Raw genomic sequence first — 17,278 nt, 5'->3', positions numbered from 1 at the left:
TACTAATGGTTTTCTTTGAGACTGTGGTCCCAGCTCTCTTCAGGTCATTGATCAGGTCCTGCCGTGTAGTTCTGGGCTGATCCCTCACCTCACCTGATCCCTTACTCAGGTAATGAGTGAAGAACAGGAGGGCTTCTTAATGAAAAACTAACAGGTCTGTGAGAGCCGGAATTCTTACTGGTTGGTAGCTGATCAAATACTTATGTCATACAATAAAATGCTAATTAATTATTTAAAAATCATACAATGTGATTTTCTGGATTTTTGTTTTAGATTCCATCTCTCACAGTTGAAGTGTACCTATGATAAAAATCACAGACCTCTACATGCTTTGTAAGTAGGAAAACCTGCAAAATCGGCAGTGTATCAAATACTTGTTCTCCCCACTGTATATATATATACTCTCTAATTTGGCTTGAACCGAAAAAAAGTGCATCCACTTTCACTCTTGAAACATCTTTAAAAGAACATGTGAACAGGCTTTTTGAATAGCCTGGCCAAAAGAAAAAAAGAAAAAATAATATTGGGAAACAGCAGAGCGAGTGCTTTATCTATTCAGTGCAATGCATTCAACCTTGACTTACAGGCATCTCTCCTCATCTGTACACAAGCAGCCAGCAGCATTTAATCATTCTCTTTGCCTTCAGCTCTACCTACCCGTGTATCTCTGCTAACAGGTTAATATTCCCAATGTTTGATTACTAAACAAAACAGAGCAAATACTACTGTATTCACAAAGAGGAATGGCCACATATTAATAAAAAAACAGGGATTTTAACATCTTTCCTAAGCAGGAAGTTATGCGTATAGAAATGAAATAAAATCCAACACAGATAAAGAAATGCATATGTAAGATCAATAGTACATAAATATTACAATGTACTTCACGCATGACCAACAGAACAGGAGAAAAATTTATTAAGACATTTGAGGTAATATGAACACTCTGACTAGCTTGTTGTGTTAAGTTAGTTTCACATTGTTATAGTCAAAGCTACTTTACAGTATATTTGTTCATAAACAAATACTCCACCTGATATAGGATATTTGTATAGGTCAGACTCAGCGCTGTTCAGTCCTACTCCTGGAGATCATCCTGTAGAGATCATTTAAATATCTAATCAAATCATACACAGGCTGAATGTATGGAAACAGAAAGATGTAACACTTTAAACAAATGTTTGAATAGTAAATCTACGAGTAACATCCTTTCATTCACACACACACATATATAACCATTTAGAAGTGCCAAACACATCCACAATATGGGATAAATTATCAGTACAACCAGATAAACAAAAACTATCAGTGATCTATAGCCTGAAAACATGGTCCGATGACTGGGACCCTGGTGAGCTGTTACAGTAAAGCATGATGTAAACATGTAGTATTGTTAGTGTGCTAACTGAAGGTAACGTTACAGCACTGGCATAATTCCCCAGTACAGTGCTGGACAAAGCACAGGCGTGCTAACTAAACTTTACACTGGAGTGTGCAAGCGGCGTAGCATTTTTTTTGTGCCTGGATTTTCAGTGCTAAATGAACTACTAGCACAGAGGCCGACAACAAGGGCCATGATTAAGCTATGTGCTATTAGAGCCACATTTGCAGAGAAAGTAGCAATTCTGTTGCCGTGTGAACCCTTAGGGGGAAGATACGGAAAGTTTCCGTATCCGCAAGTTTCCTATTTTGTAGTCTTGCAGGGGTAGCCCAGAGCGAGGGCTGCTGTTAACAAGTGTAACAGGCTGGTCAGGTGTCTCTTTTATTCATTGCTTCTCTTCAACTGCATTGGGGTTTCTGGAAATGACCTGAGAATTGATGAAAAAAAGAGTTCAAATGGTGAATACAATGTAAAAAGTAGTTAATAAAGACACAACCGAGGTGTAGATCACCTGCCATGATGTCCAGGGAAGTGGCTCTGCACTGGAGTTGCCTGGCTGCTGCTAGGGCTCATTAGCATGGCGCTGTAGATGTTGGATGCCACCACCAATATGCACAACAGGATGGGCCCAATGATGGCACCCTCCAAACCCAAATAGTACGCTCCACCTGCTACCGCAAGACCTGTCAAATACGGGTGTCCACCTCTGCATAGAAATATATATGGGTTAGTAAAAAATGGTAAACTGTCAACCAATTTTGGACACCACAGATGGCACATGTAAAGTAATTATAAAGAGACAAACGCACCCTGATATATCGGAGTATATGGCCGTGTCAACGAAATATGTTGGCAGCAGATGAAAGAAGAGAAGCAGCAGAGCTTTGACTCCCTCCGCCTGGGCCAACCACAGATCCAACACCGCTGGCAGTGCCGCCCAGTACGTCCCCAAAAACGGCACCGCGCCTAAGATAGCTGCCATTGCTGCACAGAGCAAAAGATAGAAAGGCAAGACAAATATGAGATGGAATAGTATGACATGGACAAATAAATGTACATTACCGTTCAAAAAGTCTGGGGTCGCTGAGATTTATTAAATGTTTTTCAAAGAAGTCTCTAATGCTCACCAAGGCTGCATTTATTTAATAAGAAATGCAGTAAAAACAGCAATATTGTGAAATATTATTACAATTTAAATGAACATTTAAAAATGTAATTTATTCCTGTGATGGCAGAGCTGAAATTTCAGCAAGCCACACATGATCCTTCAGAAATCATTTGTTTTCCAGTTTAATATTTTTGTGGAAACCAAGATTGCTGTTCTTTTGAACTTTCTGTTCACCACGCATTTATTTTAAATAGAAATCTTTTGTAACATTAGAAATGTCTTTACTGTCACTTTTGATCAATCTAATGCATCCTTACTGAATCAAATTATTAAAGTATTTCAAATAAAATCTTTTTGATAAAAGATAGTGTATACAACAAAATGAACAATAAGGACCGTTTCAAACCACATTCAAAAAGTCTTTACTTCTGTGTGTATTTTAGTCTTACCTGAGGGGATGAAGACAATGTTGATGCCAAATATTGTGTGTGTAAGCCAAGTATAAAGGCCATAAAATCCAGCCATCTTCAGAGAGGCATCAAACACACCCCTGCAAAGAAAACATGGTGAGAGAGAGAGAGTGGAAACACAGAGGGCTTTTCTTTTCTCAGTTAGCTTAACACTGACTGGAGTCAGAGTGAATAAGTCTCTCTGTGATAGCGCTCATAAAAATAGGTCTAATGGAACATCTGTGTGCATTCTGGGTGATGGCAGCATCAACGCGCCGCGCCGCGCACACACATACACACTGAGCTCACATTTTAAGGAAACAGTGAATTCCTCTCCTCATTTCACTTTCACAGCTCATGACATTGTCTATGGAGGGAAAATGATGTTATTCTGCTTTGAAAAAAATAACAGATGTTCTTATCTAAGCCAATTACATTATGCTAATTTCCACTGGAGAAGCATCACGCTCAAGGGCACCGCTGCGCTACAGCAAGATTGTGACCCCATTCATTCTCCATTTTCTGGGTCACCCTTACCTGTAGATGAACCCCCTCGAAATTCTTAACCAGCATATTAATAGCAGTCATTTTCACCCCCATTTCAGTAGTTCCGATCATGATCTCTGTTAAATTATCTGTACAAATGGAAAAAATGGCAGAGAAAGCAGAACAGTATTGCCCTCTTGTGGTGATCACAAAGTACAGCGTCTTTAACTGGTGTTAAAGGGATAGTTCACGCAAAAATAAAAATTCTGTACGACTTTCGTTCTTCTGCAGAACACAAAAGAAGATATTCTATAAAACGTTGGGGTCCAATCAACACTGAAAATGTACTTTCACTGTATGGACAAAAAAAGGCAACATTTTTCAAAGTATCATCTTTTGTGTTCCACAGAAGAAAATAAGTCATACAGATTTGGAACAAAATGAGGGTGAGTAAATGATGACAGGATTTCCATTTTTGAACTATCCCTATAAGATCTCATTTCTGCTTCCACCTCATACAGACTTGCTACTGTACACACATTTTTGCCTTTAGTTTTCACTTGTTCATCAGTTTGTAAAAGCATTGTTTGTGGAAACTGCAACATGTTTGCATTTCACCTTAAATGTCCCTTCAGGCAGTGGTTCTCAACCAGGGGGCTTACAAATTTACACAGGATCTGCAGGATGTCTTAAATATTTTTATTAGAAAGTTAAGTATATTAACTAATTAATTTTCCTATGTTTTATATATTTAGTTATGTTAAATCTCTCTATATAGAGAGGGTTGAGAAGCACTGCTTTAAGACAAACCAAAGCTCCACATGGACATGTGTACCTGATGGCCTCTTCCACAGACTGGCCGATAATGTTTGAAGAGGGTCCAGGTTGGGAGAGGGGTGTGAGGCTGATTACCCATTTCACAGGTTTATAATATTCACCACTGGAGCTCAGCAGGTAAAAAAGTGTGGTCAGGAAAATCACCTATACGTTCAGAGAGACAATAAATATTTAAAATCACCACTAAACATCCAATCCCATCAATCCAACGGAGTGTGTGTGTCCATTACCAGAGACAGGACAAAGTTGAGCAGTGCGGTGCCACTGTGGAACAGTACGGTGAGCAGCGTGGTTGTTGTGGATATCAGCAAACCAACATTTCGACTCATCACCACCCACAGAGACTCCAAGATCTACCGCAGAAGACAGCATATTCATTAATCTGCCAAATAAAGACACTCCCCATCACATCCACACACACACACTGGAGACTAACCGAGAGCAGAGTCTCAATATTCTCCTGCACGAATGAGGCGATGTCCTGCCAGTCCAGTATGTCCCCTAGCCAGCTGTTCTGCCTGTGCAGATGTTGCTTGTTTCCACGGTGCCGTCCAGTATGAGTCACGTTCTACAAAACAAAAACACTGAATGGAATTCAACAAAAAATGTAAGTTAGTTATTGTGTGTGACCGAGTAAGGTTTTGTTATTACCTTAACAATCCAGGACTGATAGAGACGGTCCCACAACTCCAGAACTTGTTTCTCGATCACGGCCGTGTTGTTTACTTTATCACCCAACATCTTATGAAGCTACAATGCACACATACATAAAAACACACACATATAGCAAATGCTCATTCAATTTTACACACAGACATAAAGAATAAAAGATTAAGGACTTGAACATGAAATAAAATTTGACTCCAATCAATTAATAATTGAATTTTGTAATTAAATGTTTAATTGAGTAATCTGTTATTTGACAAAAAGAAATGTTTGTTTTCTAACTTCTCCAGCTCTGAAACAATTTTTTCTGCTGACGTAACCAAGGTTGCTTGAGCATAAACAAATTTATCAATAATAGCTTACTTTTCTTGATTGTATCGATAAAATCAAGTAATTTTTTTTCTTCTTCTAACCGACCGTGTCACATTTGTATATGCACACCCTTGTGCAAAAGTGCACTCAAATGTATTGAATGTGCACATAAGATTTTAAGTACACTACAAAAGCATATTTGGTTACACTTTATTTTAAGGTGTCATTGTTACAGTGTAATTATATATTTAATTACTGAGTAAGATTAATAAACAACATGTACTTACTATACGTTTAGGGTAGGATTAGTGTTTGGTTGAGGGTTAATTGTATGCAATTATGTATAATGTACATGTATGTAAAAAAAAAAGTGTTACCACATTTTTTTTAATCTGTACTTGCAGATAATATAATATAAATTAAATAAAAGGCCACTTAAGCATACTTAAAGTACATTTTAATTCATGTTTTAATGATTATTTGTCATGTTTTAAAGAAGTACATTTATTTTAATGTGTTGACTAACATACTAAAGTGAGTTACTGTTGTGTTATTCAATACTACATTTAAGTGGGTCAAACTTTAAACTATAATACATTTTCATTGAATTGAAATTAACATGCAACTAAGTGTCTATTCTATAAATGTATTCTTTAAAAGTATGTTATTTTCATAATTAGTACTCTTTTTTTAAATAATACTTTTTAATGAGGGCATACTTAAAGCAGATGAATAACTTTAGTTTTGGTCTGTTTCTCACACAAAGCTATCATATTACTTCAGAAGACTTGGAATATAGCTCAAGATTTGTATGGAACACTGTTCTGGTACTTGTAATGGTGCTTTTTTTTTTGTCGTTTTTGTCCTTTCACAGCCCCTGGTCACCATTTACTTTCATTTATCCATCTTATTAAATTTGTTATAAATGTTGTTTCACATGGTCTTCAAGAGCATTGTAAACTCTTAACTCTGACCTTATGTGTGATCCATTCTCTTCCATGTTGGTAAACATTTGTGGCAGCAGAGTTTAAAGCCTTCTGAACAACCTGGGCCTCTGGGAGCCAGCTACAAAACACACACACACACACACACACACACGGTTACGCATCATTTCCAGAAGATTCCTAACTTCCAGTGTATGTTAAGTGTGTGTTTCAACTTACTTGGCCCACTCTGGGTGGTTGGACACAGTCTCGTTGATCAGGTTACTGGTGACCTCTATGATATGAACACTCTCTTGGTGCACCTGTGAACAAAAATACAATCGTTGAGAGATGATGTGTGCGGAGGCTGGGATCAGTCACGGATCGTGTCTTTCACGCAGTGGAATAATCCGCCCAAGGACAGTGGTTTGGAAACACTGTACCATAGCTGTGAGCAGCAAGGCCATGAGCAGTGTGCCAGTTACCAGCAGGAAGATAATGAAAATACTGATCAGCTTATCCAAGGAGCGCTCCAGCCACACAATCATCTGCAAAGAGAGAGAGAGAGAGAAAGAGAGATCAGTTTCAACAAAAAATCGGATCATTCATGCAAGTGTGTGAGAACACAGAAACCTGCTTCCCTCTGCCAAACCTGAGGAGCAATCGTGTTCATTCCTTTGGTTCTGAAAACCTAAAAGTAAAATGCTCTTTCAGTAAAAAAAATAAAACAATTAAAGGAACAGTTCACTCAACAATGAAATATATTATCCTTGTTCACTTTTGGTTAACAGGAGAAATGATAATGCACTAAAAAACAAAGCGGGAAGTTATTTATTCTGTTAAGGTAAAAAAATAAAATAATCTAAAGCCCCGCGATAGTTTTTTGTGAGGAACAGACTGTTGTTATTAACTAAAAAACACATTTTGGGGTGAACTGTTCCTTTAAAAACTTAGCAAAGGATTCATGGATGAGTTCCGAGCTTCAGAAAGGCACAGAGAGGTTCATTTTTCCAGCCTTATTTGAGTTTTTTATTAGGCTGTGAAAATATTAATTCTGTTCATAAATCATGCTGACTTTCCTTTATTTTACATCCGCTAACCTGTCGGATGACTTAGCAAGACTACTGAGTGAATGAGCTAACAGCAGGCTAACAACAGCTGTCAGGAAACAGGAGGTGGTGGGCATATTTTTGTTTTTGGCAGGTGGACTTGGTTTCTCTGCTCACCCAGCTTCTGTCGGCCCTGTGGGCGGCACTTGCATGTCTAATCCTGTTCCCTGTTCCTGTTAGCGCTAAGTGTTAACATCACACACAAAATTGGTCATGTTGATGATGGATTAGTACAAAGCACATCATTAAGAAACTAAAAGAAAGACTAAAGACTAGAAAAGAACAGCAGGCTAAAAGAACCGCATCACTCCCTCTTCAAAACGTTAAGGGCCTGATACACAGTTTCAAAGTAATGCTGGTAAATGCAAAAAGATTCCTGAGGGGAGGGACATACTATCAGACCTGAAAATAACTTCATCACCATCTGCTCCTGTTGAGCCACAGTCAGATTCATCTTAATCGGACAAAACCCAGGAGATGATATATAGGACATTAACAATGACATCAAACAGAAAACAAACAAACTAACAACAGAACTAGTATTCCAAGTCTTTCCAACATCTCTTTCAAAATATATATTGCTACATTTTTGCAGGATGGAATATAGATAGTTTGTTTGGTTTCCCTTAAAAAAAAAAAAAACCACATCAAAAAGCAAGATTACAAAAAGATTACTTTTTTTTCCCCATTGAAACGACACCTATATTCATGCATAATAAGATGGAATGCGCATTTAAAAGGCTTTGAACATAATGGTGAACAAAATATTTTGTTATTAGCTCTGATATTCTCCAGAAATTCTCTAGAATTAATCTTTTTTAAGCGTTTGTTCCATAAGACATTCTCCACAGAAATGCATTGCAACAAGCAAATATAAAGAAAATGTAAACTTTAGAAGGCAGATAATGCTAGAGAAATGTTTACTACCGTTAAAAAATTGGTTGGTAAGATTTTTTGAAATGTTTTTTAAATAATTAAAGATTATCCTCACAAAGGCTGCATTTATATGATCAAAAATACAGTAAAACAGTAATATTGCTAAATATTGTTACAATTTAAAGTAACTATTTGCTATTTGAATATATTTGAAAATGTCATTTATTCCTGTGATGGCATCATTTCTTATTATTATTCATGTTAAAAACGGTTTTGCTGCTTAATGTTTTTGTGGAAATTGTGATAAAAAAAATTCAGGGTTATTTGATGAATAGAAAGTTCAAAAAAAAAAAGAAAAAAAAGAGAAATGCTTTATAACTGTCACTTTTGATCAATTTAATGTAGCCTTGCTGAATATTCTTTTCTTTCAAAAAATTAAAGGGTTTAGAGTACAGTTATATTATATTTATATACTCACATATTATACTTATACTTATTATTACTAAATTTCATTCAACACTGAAAAGCATCAATGTAAATAAGTTATATAATTAAAATGAGATTTTACTCAATATTTGCGTGTGCTTCTTAGCGCATCAAGCTGTTAGCTTAGCAACATGCTAACATTAAACCAAAGACTTTATATACAGAAAGACGGTGCACTCGTATTACTATGAATGGGAGAAAGTTCAACGTGCAATATGGCGGAATAAGATCCACCTTCTAAATAAAAGAGCCAATCGCCAATTGGTAATGTCATCACATCCCTGCAGCTGGCGTTAGAAGCTCCGGTTCCAATACAAGCAGTCAGTGTTCAGAGACACGCGCTCAGTCATGATTCAAGCATTTAGAAAAAAAAAATGTATAAGACAGTTGTTGTCAGATTTCATTGGTGATTTCAAATTTGTAATTTAATGGCAAAGACTTTTGAAGAATTTGTTATTTCCCCATTCAAAGAGATAGGAGCTGCACTTGAACGCGGAGAGGCGTTTCAAAGATGGCCGCCGAGTAAAATGACTAGTCTTAAAGGGAACAAACTACTGAAATCAAGTGAAGTGGAGTTTCCCATGCAGAGCTCTATTTGTGTGGTGTGCGGCGTTTCCTATGTGGAGTCATTAATGAAGACAATCACTTATACCTCAGAGGGCAGCAGGCAGCTTGAGTGGCTAGTTAGGACCAGACAGAAGAAAACCCCTTTACCAAACCTGCCTGTACCTGAAGTACCCAGCAACACCACTAGCCTTGGTCTCAGCAGACCAGAGCATCCCTTCACCCAACCCTCCATTCCCACTGTCTGTTCTCTCCCTGTATGCATCTCACACACTCTGAAGACAACCAGCCCAGCACACTTCAAGAGCTGTGGAAGAGGCGGTGGACTCTCTTGGGGTTTTGTTCAGCATTTTTTTCCTGACAGTGAGTGTGTCAGCATCTCAATCACATCCAGAGCGCATGCTCCCTTCCACAGCGCAAAGTGCCACACAGCAGGAGCAGCCAGTGAGCTAAGCAGAAGCTCAGAGATGGAGGGGTGACAGTGGGGAGGGGAAAGCATCACTCCAAAGCTTCTAATGAAAGCACACTGTCATTCTTTCTCTTCCCCTTTGTTCTTTCTTTCTCTTTCTCTTGTACACCTGCCAGCACAAATGATTTACCTGCTTGTTAAGCCAATGCCAGAGCTTTGAGGAGGGAGACAGAGAGACAAACAAACGGTTATTACAAACAACCAATCAGTATGCAGGAAAGCAGAGTTTTCAACGTGTTTTCAAGGCAAAAACAGAACAAGACCGGACGGTGAAACTTGAGGAAGATATTCATACTGAACAATAAGAGAAGGTGTGATTTGGTGGGCTTTATAAGGGGACAAAAGAAAGATCTGCTACGATTATAATTTTTTAAGTGTCTTCGTCTTTTTTTTTTACCTCCTTTCATTCTTGTGGACAGTCAGTGAGGGATATGATGGTTATATAAAGCAAATTACAGTCAAAAAAAAAAATATTTGTTACAGATACAGTTACAAGATTTAACATTTTGCCACATCTGCTAATGTTGAGTGAATTAAGAAAACTCAGTTGACATAAATATTTCATTTAATACCAGCCATAAAAACTATATTTAGTTGTTTATCAAAAACTAATAGTTTTCATTATATTGAGAACACATTGTTTTTCTCTGTACACATTAGTGAAAGCTCACAGCAAATGATTTTGTTCCAAATGTATTCATTCTGGTGATTAATGCAAGGAACTTTCCACATACACAATTTGGTTCGGGATCAAAAAAGTGACAGAAATCTTTTGTAACATTGTAAATGTCTTTATCGTTACTTTCGATCAGTTTTTTGTTCTTTTGAACTTTCTATTCATCAAAGAATACTGATTCAAATTCAGATTATTTTATTTAATGCCATGTCAGCATTCAAAGCTATTTTCATGGCAAAAATTCAATTCCAAAAATACAAATATCATATAAATACAATAAAGAAACAAAAACAAAAAACACAGCAAGTCATATTATATAAGATTTTTTAAATTAACATATGATAAAAAATCCAAAACCTTTTCAGGCATAATCTCATTAAATATGTCCTTAAGTGAAATAACTTCATAAAAGAGCATTCTGCTTGTAATAAGTCCAGGACAATCCAATAAAATATGTTTAACAGATAAGGGAATTTTACAAAACATGCATAGAGTTGGGTCTTTACCCTTAAGCAAAAAAGCATGGGTCAAACTTGTGTGACCCATACGACATCTAGTGTAGACAACTTGATCAAGTCTAGTTTTAAAATTGATAAAAAGTCTGTTTGTAATTTTCGGATTAGTTCCATACAATTTATTATTCTTGTACATATTCCACTCTTCTTGCCACTTATTTAAAATATATCGATTAATAATCGGTCTCATATCTGAAGGAGGAATTTGACATTCATTAACTGCCTGATTAAGAGCATCCTTAGCAGCTGCATCAGCTCGTTCATTTCCTGAAAGACCAACATGTCCTGGAACCCAGCAAAAGATAATACTGAAGAACTGATTTAGTAGATAATCCAAAGAATACTGAAAAAAGTATCATGTTTTCAATGATTTGAATTGCTTGTGTAACGTACATCATTGAAGGTCAGATTATCTTTACAATAATTCGATTAAAGCCATGTATTACATTATGTTGTAGTTCCTCAAAGTCACCAGCTACTGGCAAGTAATAGTTTTAAGTCTTCAATAAAGCAATTTTTTTACTCATATTAGCTTCTGGGCAAATGTGTTAATTTTGGACCCTAGCATATTTTCAATAGATTTGCTTTTGACAGCATGTGTGCCTCAACATTGACTAGTGAAAGAATGAAAGAAGGCAAAACTAAAGTCAGACACTGGGTTACATTACCGGATTACTATGGGTAAGGGCAAACGGTTTCTTAGAGGTGTAGGGTTTCATCTGGACTGCAACTGTGGGTTGTCATTCACTTCAGACAGTGAAAGGGGGAATGAGAAACTGTGGGCACATTTCTGAGAATGTTGAGTTGACTTCCTCACATTATAAACCTCAAATAATTGATGGAAAACAAAAACTACCAACAATAACTAGAAATAAAACATGACTATGCAAAGACTCAGCTGATCAAAAAGACAGGAAGTGCATTTAATTGTGTTCCAACGATTAGGTTAATGACATTTTCTTATAGAAGAACACATTCGCATTGAAAATACATCTGCTGAATAATTTATTTTGTCCCACATGCCTCTACAAGTCATGATATAAACAGAAACATCCGACCTCCATAGCTTTTATTCAGTCAGTTATGGGTACTTCGTGCCTTAGTTGTGCAAGTAAAAATGAGAATTAGCAAGCCACAACCACATTCAGTTCCTCTTTGTAATCACAGATCTCTGTCGCCTCCAAAAATAAATGTGCACATGTGGTGACAACTACCAGCAGGCAAGTGCTGTGAAAGACAGTGGGTCAGCAGACAGGCGAGCGCTTTTGTGTGGGTGTATCTACGTGAGGTGTTACCTTAGTGTCCACCCGAAGCAAGAACCGAGCTAAGCCTTTGATCGGTCCAGGCAGCAGAGCATCCTGTCTGTCTTTGACAAACTTCTCAGAAGCCGACCACCATTTCATTAGAGTCCGTCCAGCGAAGTCCTTCATCCCAAAACGCACAAACATCTTCTTCAGGACCCAAACTGGAAAACACAGCACTCATTCGTGAAAATGTGAACACTATCTTCACACTCGTGACCTCAGGACCATGAACACAAAATTTACCAGCAACAGGGATGGGCAGTAACTGTAAGATCCAGAGGTTGAGCCAGACCTGCACCAACACTATAGCCCACGCAAGCAGCACAAAGTAGATATCACTGGTCCTCTCTTTGTGCTGGAGACCCCTGAACTCTAGTCTGCTTCGACTCCGGCTGAAGACCGCCTTCGGAGAGTCCATAAACTCTGTGAAGGGAAGAAGAGGGGAAAATCCACTTTACTAATGAATAGGGATGCACCGAAATTTACTAATGATTAGGGACGCGCCACTCAATATTACGCTTCATGCATGTCCGGTCCCTCAGTTGCTCGGCCTATGTGAACGCTCCACTCATGTATCGCTCATGCTCATCGGAAAAGCAAAGTCTGCTCAAATAACGTGCCAACATGAAATTTCTATGTAGTATAATACTTGTTTCTGTTTGCAATAGCCCTACTGTGGTGTGGTGTGGTATAGCTGGGCTGGGCAACGCTGGGGAAATGATGCTACTGATCCACTCACAATGTCTGAAAATAATAGCTTTGTAGGACTAAACATTATTTCTCAAAAAAGAAATCCGTTAAATCTGATTCTGCTGCATAGAACTGAATAAAGAAAAACATATTGATATTTTATATTACTATATTTTCTGTCCAATTTGAGTGTGTTACTTTCAATAAATGTGTGGTTATTTTATTTTATTGGCTTGTATTTTTTAAATTCAGTATCATTAAGATTGGTGAATTTCATTAAAAATTCTAATATAAAAAAAGCTCATTTAAAACAAGAAATAAGTCATAAAAAAAAAAAAAATTTGGTTTCAGTTTTCAGCCAAGTGCATCCAGAATTTTCAGGTTTCAGTTTTGGCCTAGAATTTTTATTTCGGTGCATCCCTACTAATGAAGATAGTAGTGTTCAAGTAGATGCTGAAACTTCTAACTTTCTTTGATACCTTATCTAAATATCGATATTAAAGACAATTTTCGATACCACAGGGAAAATTGGCACACCATTAAGGGCATAAAATTTGGCCAGCATCTAAGTTTATTTTATTTTGACCATAATCAAAGTATTTTTCATCAACTGAAACTGTTGTCTGAGATTCCTCAGGCCCAATATCTCTAAGAGGGATTATATAATAATAATAGAAATAATAAGACAGAAATATATTACTATTGTAATATTAGCAAATTAATACTGGACTATTTTTAAACCATTTCAATGCTCATATTCCACTGTATTGATACACTGATGCCAACTGCACTTTCTCGCTTTCTCTTCTCTCCTGTAATTGTTATCGCAAAAATCTATATTTCTGACAACACTTGATGATAGACCTAAACTACCTCATAATCCACATTAATAACATACATCATAATCTTATCTGTTTATTAATGGATACAGATGTTTGCTTTTGTGAGCAAGTCATTACCAGACCCACACAGAATCTTGCTGACTTTCCCACAAAATCAGCACCGCAAATAACTTTAAACATTGTTTGCTTTTTTCTGTGGCACCTTTGGATTGTTCTTTGGTGCTTGTCTCTTCCTGTATCTTCTCAGCATGGCTGAAGTTACTGCAGGAGATTGCCATGAAGATCGTATTAGCAGCAAAGGAGAGAACCTGACCAGGCAGCTCGCCTATACAGAGAGAGGAGAGGACCAAAGGTCAGAGGACATCAGGAACAGAGGTAAATGGTATGAGAGCCTCTGTTTCTTCACCTTTCCCTGGAACAACAGGCTTCTGCTGAGAGCCCACTATTAGCAGTAACAGCACCACGACAAACAAAGGCACCCGCCACGACCCTGTCAGAGAGACTGGAAAAAGAGAGGGAGATTTTTTTAGCATTCCTTCATTGACAGCACAGTAGGTCAATGCTAAACTTGCAGCTTACAATTAAACAAAGACAGTAAACTAATAAAAATAGAGAATGGGAACCCTTCTAGTAGCAGTTCTATCTAATGAATTATTTGACAGTTCTGCTATACAAAGTACACTACAGTATATGAAAAATAACTAAAGCGCTTACCTTTCTATTATTAGTAATAGTATTATCTGTTTTTACAGATTTACTTCCTATCAAATTATTAATAAATCATTCATTATCAATTTAGTAAAAAATTATGTAAATTAAATATAAATTTCATTGCAGCAATTGTAATACATATTATTTACTGTTTATCTTGTGTAGCTTTAAATTAAATAGTGTGATATCATATATACAAGCTTTATACTGTTTATTGACCACTCTGCTCTTTAAGATATTGGTATTCTCATTGACCATAAAAAAAATCGGTGTCGGTCAACCACTATATGATATGCCACATAAACCCATACAGAATCATTCACTGTTTCATAACAGAAGGGTCTTACCCAGGTAGAAAATAAGTGCTGACCATACAGGCACAGACAGGGAACGCAAGTATCTTTCCATGCCAGGCGTCCACTTAAAGGCCACTGCCAAAACATAGCCAACAACTAACGTGCCAACCTGCCAAAGAGAAAGAGAGAGAACATTTGGACATCTCTGGTAACTACTGTGCCCCGCACCAAACATTTGCCACTGATCTATTTATAATCACAAGAACCCTCAGTATGTTCCCAGCCCTCATAAGCACTGCAAGAGTGTATCAACACACACATTTTCATTAAATGAAAAGTTCTACCAAATATGAAAATTCTGTCATCCTTAAATAAAATCCAGCTCCACTGCCAGATGAGCTCTGTGTTTTCTTGTTATAAGCAGATCACAAGGTTCTGTTAAAGGGGGCATTTGTTCCCAATGACAATTTGAACAGTTTTCACATGACCTGTATGAATTAAATTAAAGGGATAGTTCACTTTGAAATTAAATTTTGGTATGTTTTAGCTTACCTCAAGGGCATCCAAGATGTAGGTGTCTTTTTTTCCGCAGTAGTTTCAATTTTGATATTTTTAGGTCAAACCGTTCTTGTCTGTCAGTCATATAATGCAGGTCTATGGTCACTGTCTCTAACAGCATGCACAGAGTCCAAATTAAAACAATTCCCCATCGTCCAAATTAAACAATTCCCCATCGTAAGTACACATTGATGGCCCAAGACACGAAACGAGCGGTTTGTGTGAGAAAACGAACAGTATATCGTTTTTACCTCTTGAACACAGCTCCGCGTCCAAATGATATGAGAGCGCGGGCGGGTATAGATATATACACTAGATGTCGCCTTGGCTACTGCGAAACCGTGGCCAATGCGACATCTAGTGTATATATCTATACCCGCATGGGGAATTGTTTTAATTTGGACTCTGTGCATGCTCTGTCACAGTGACCATCGACCTGCATTATATGACTGACAGACAAGAACGGTTTGACCTAAAAATATCAAAATTGAAACTACTGCGGAAAAAAAGACACCTACATCTTGGATGCCCTTGAGGTAAGCTAAAACATACCAAAATTTTATTTCAAAGTGAACTATCCCTTTAAGCCCTAAAAGAAAGTAAAAAAAAAAAAAAAAAATCAGATAGTGAGGTCATTAAATTGAAGGTCAGGGTGAAATTTTGTCCTGTAGAGTTCTAGTAACCTTTAGAAGAACTTAAAATATGCATTATGATTTAGCCTATATCATCTGGGCTGTGTAACCTCAAGGCCATATTTTTGGTATCTGGGATGTCATGCTACACAATTCCTACTCAGACATATTAAGCTTGGGTTCAAGAAATGTTGATATTTCACATGACTAGATGTGTTTAAACACACTTTTGTATAAAAACATATTTACACGTGGTTAGGTTATCTGAAGCCAGCTGCGACCATACAATGGTTGACAGATTTGCAATGTAAAAATATGGATCTCTGATGGATGAAAGAGAGGCGCAGACAGAATGTCTCTACAGTGACAAAATTATGTGAAATCTATTAGGCTATATAGTGTAATAATTATTAATGAAAGTTGTTGATGCATGCAGGCTTCGCCCAATATCTATAGCCTACAGCAAACAATGTTACACAATATACATTCAAATTGTTATTAAATTTGTATCAAAGTTTCATTATTCTATTTTCATATGTTTACACTATGAAGAAGTAAATTTTTAACAGTCCCTGTTTCACAATCCCGGCGTCCACCTGTGCAAGGTCTGACAGGAGGCGTGTCTCTTTCCCATTCACGTGTCATTATACACAGTATTACTACAATACTCACCCACGTATAGCTGAAACAATCCAGGCCGAAACAGATTATGGTACAGACGTGACTAAGGATAACCTGCATGCCAATAACGCTCCAGAACAGATATAAGAAATAAAGCAGGGGTACACCAGCCCCAACTGCCAGCAGTACATTGAGCCGATTTATGACCATTTCACCCAGTGTCTCCACCCCGTAGTTCACGCACCACACCGGTACCAGCAGAGTGCCCACTACTATCGGCGTCCCGCTGTCCTGCAGCCTGCTGAGCCAAGAGCGGCCGAGGCGGGCGAGCGAGTACTTGAACGGGTGCAGGAAAGTGCCGCACAGCACCGCCCACAGCAGCGGCCGTAGAAAAGCCTCCAGGATGAAGTAAACCAACACCGATGCTCCGCAACAGATCGCTACGAAGATCATCGCTCCCGTGTTGTAGAAGGCCTGTTTGATGTTTTTGTCGAACTTCAGGGACTGTTGGCTCAGTAGTTGGCTAACCATCCCGACTGCTGGCTGAACGGTCTCGCTGAACGAGACGAAGTGTGGCCGGGTTGTGCGCGGGTTGTCCGGGTCAGTAGCCGCGCCTGGACCCGGGTCCTCAGTGTCTGCCGTGTCTGCCATGGTCGCTGGCATCGCTCCGTTTCAGTCCGGAGGATCCACTAAGGAACTGCGGGTTGGGCAGTGACGTAAAGTGTAGGAAGTAGCTTAGTTTGGGAAATGTAGTCAAATTATGTTTT

The 17,278-nt window shown here is 37.9% G+C and overlaps 1 protein-coding gene across 2 annotated transcripts; it reads right to left on the bottom strand.

Annotated features, from left to right (window-relative positions):
• Positions 1–828: 828 nt before the first annotated feature.
• Positions 829–17,222, bottom strand: tmem245 (transmembrane protein 245). 2 transcript variants are annotated; one of them, XM_082149643.1, is made up of 18 exons: positions 16,563–17,222; positions 14,752–14,869; positions 14,100–14,195; positions 13,896–14,018; positions 12,405–12,584; positions 12,153–12,322; positions 9,797–9,820; positions 6,606–6,710; positions 6,403–6,485; positions 6,214–6,304; positions 4,913–5,011; positions 4,698–4,829; positions 4,492–4,614; positions 4,260–4,405; positions 2,939–3,039; positions 2,191–2,365; positions 1,893–2,087; positions 829–1,808 (listed from the first exon to the last, which is right to left on the bottom strand). In XM_082149643.1, the coding sequence occupies exons 1-18, from the start codon at positions 17,172–17,174 to the stop codon at positions 1,763–1,765; spliced, it is 2,619 nt and encodes an 872-aa protein (XP_082005769.1). In that variant the 5' UTR covers positions 17,175–17,222; the 3' UTR covers positions 829–1,762. The 2 variants fall into 2 exon arrangements, with proteins under 2 accessions (XP_082005769.1, XP_082005770.1); XM_082149644.1 differs by lacking the exon at positions 9,797–9,820.
• Positions 17,223–17,278: the final 56 nt, after the last annotated feature.

Source organism: Leuciscus leuciscus (assembly GCF_965113295.1).
Source record: "Leuciscus leuciscus genome assembly, chromosome: 20".
NCBI classification, from domain to species: domain Eukaryota; kingdom Metazoa; phylum Chordata; class Actinopteri; order Cypriniformes; family Leuciscidae; genus Leuciscus; species Leuciscus leuciscus.
The sequence above is the reverse complement of the archived record's forward strand: the minus strand, read 5'-3'. Positions and strand labels throughout refer to the sequence as shown.

Bases quoted from the DNA above. Each gene is read 5' to 3' on its own strand.
- tmem245 (XM_082149643.1), bottom strand. From the start codon at position 17,174: ATGCCAGCGACCATGGCAGACACGGCAGACACTGAGGACCCGGGTCCA. The intron at 6,305-6,402 runs GTAAGTTGAAAC...TGTGTTTTGTAG, and splicing joins AACCACCCAGAGTGGGCCAA to CTGGCTCCCAGAGGCCCAGG. The intron at 4,615-4,697 runs GTTAGTCTCCAG...CTTCTGCGGTAG, and splicing joins ATATTGAGACTCTGCTCTCG to ATCTTGGAGTCTCTGTGGGT.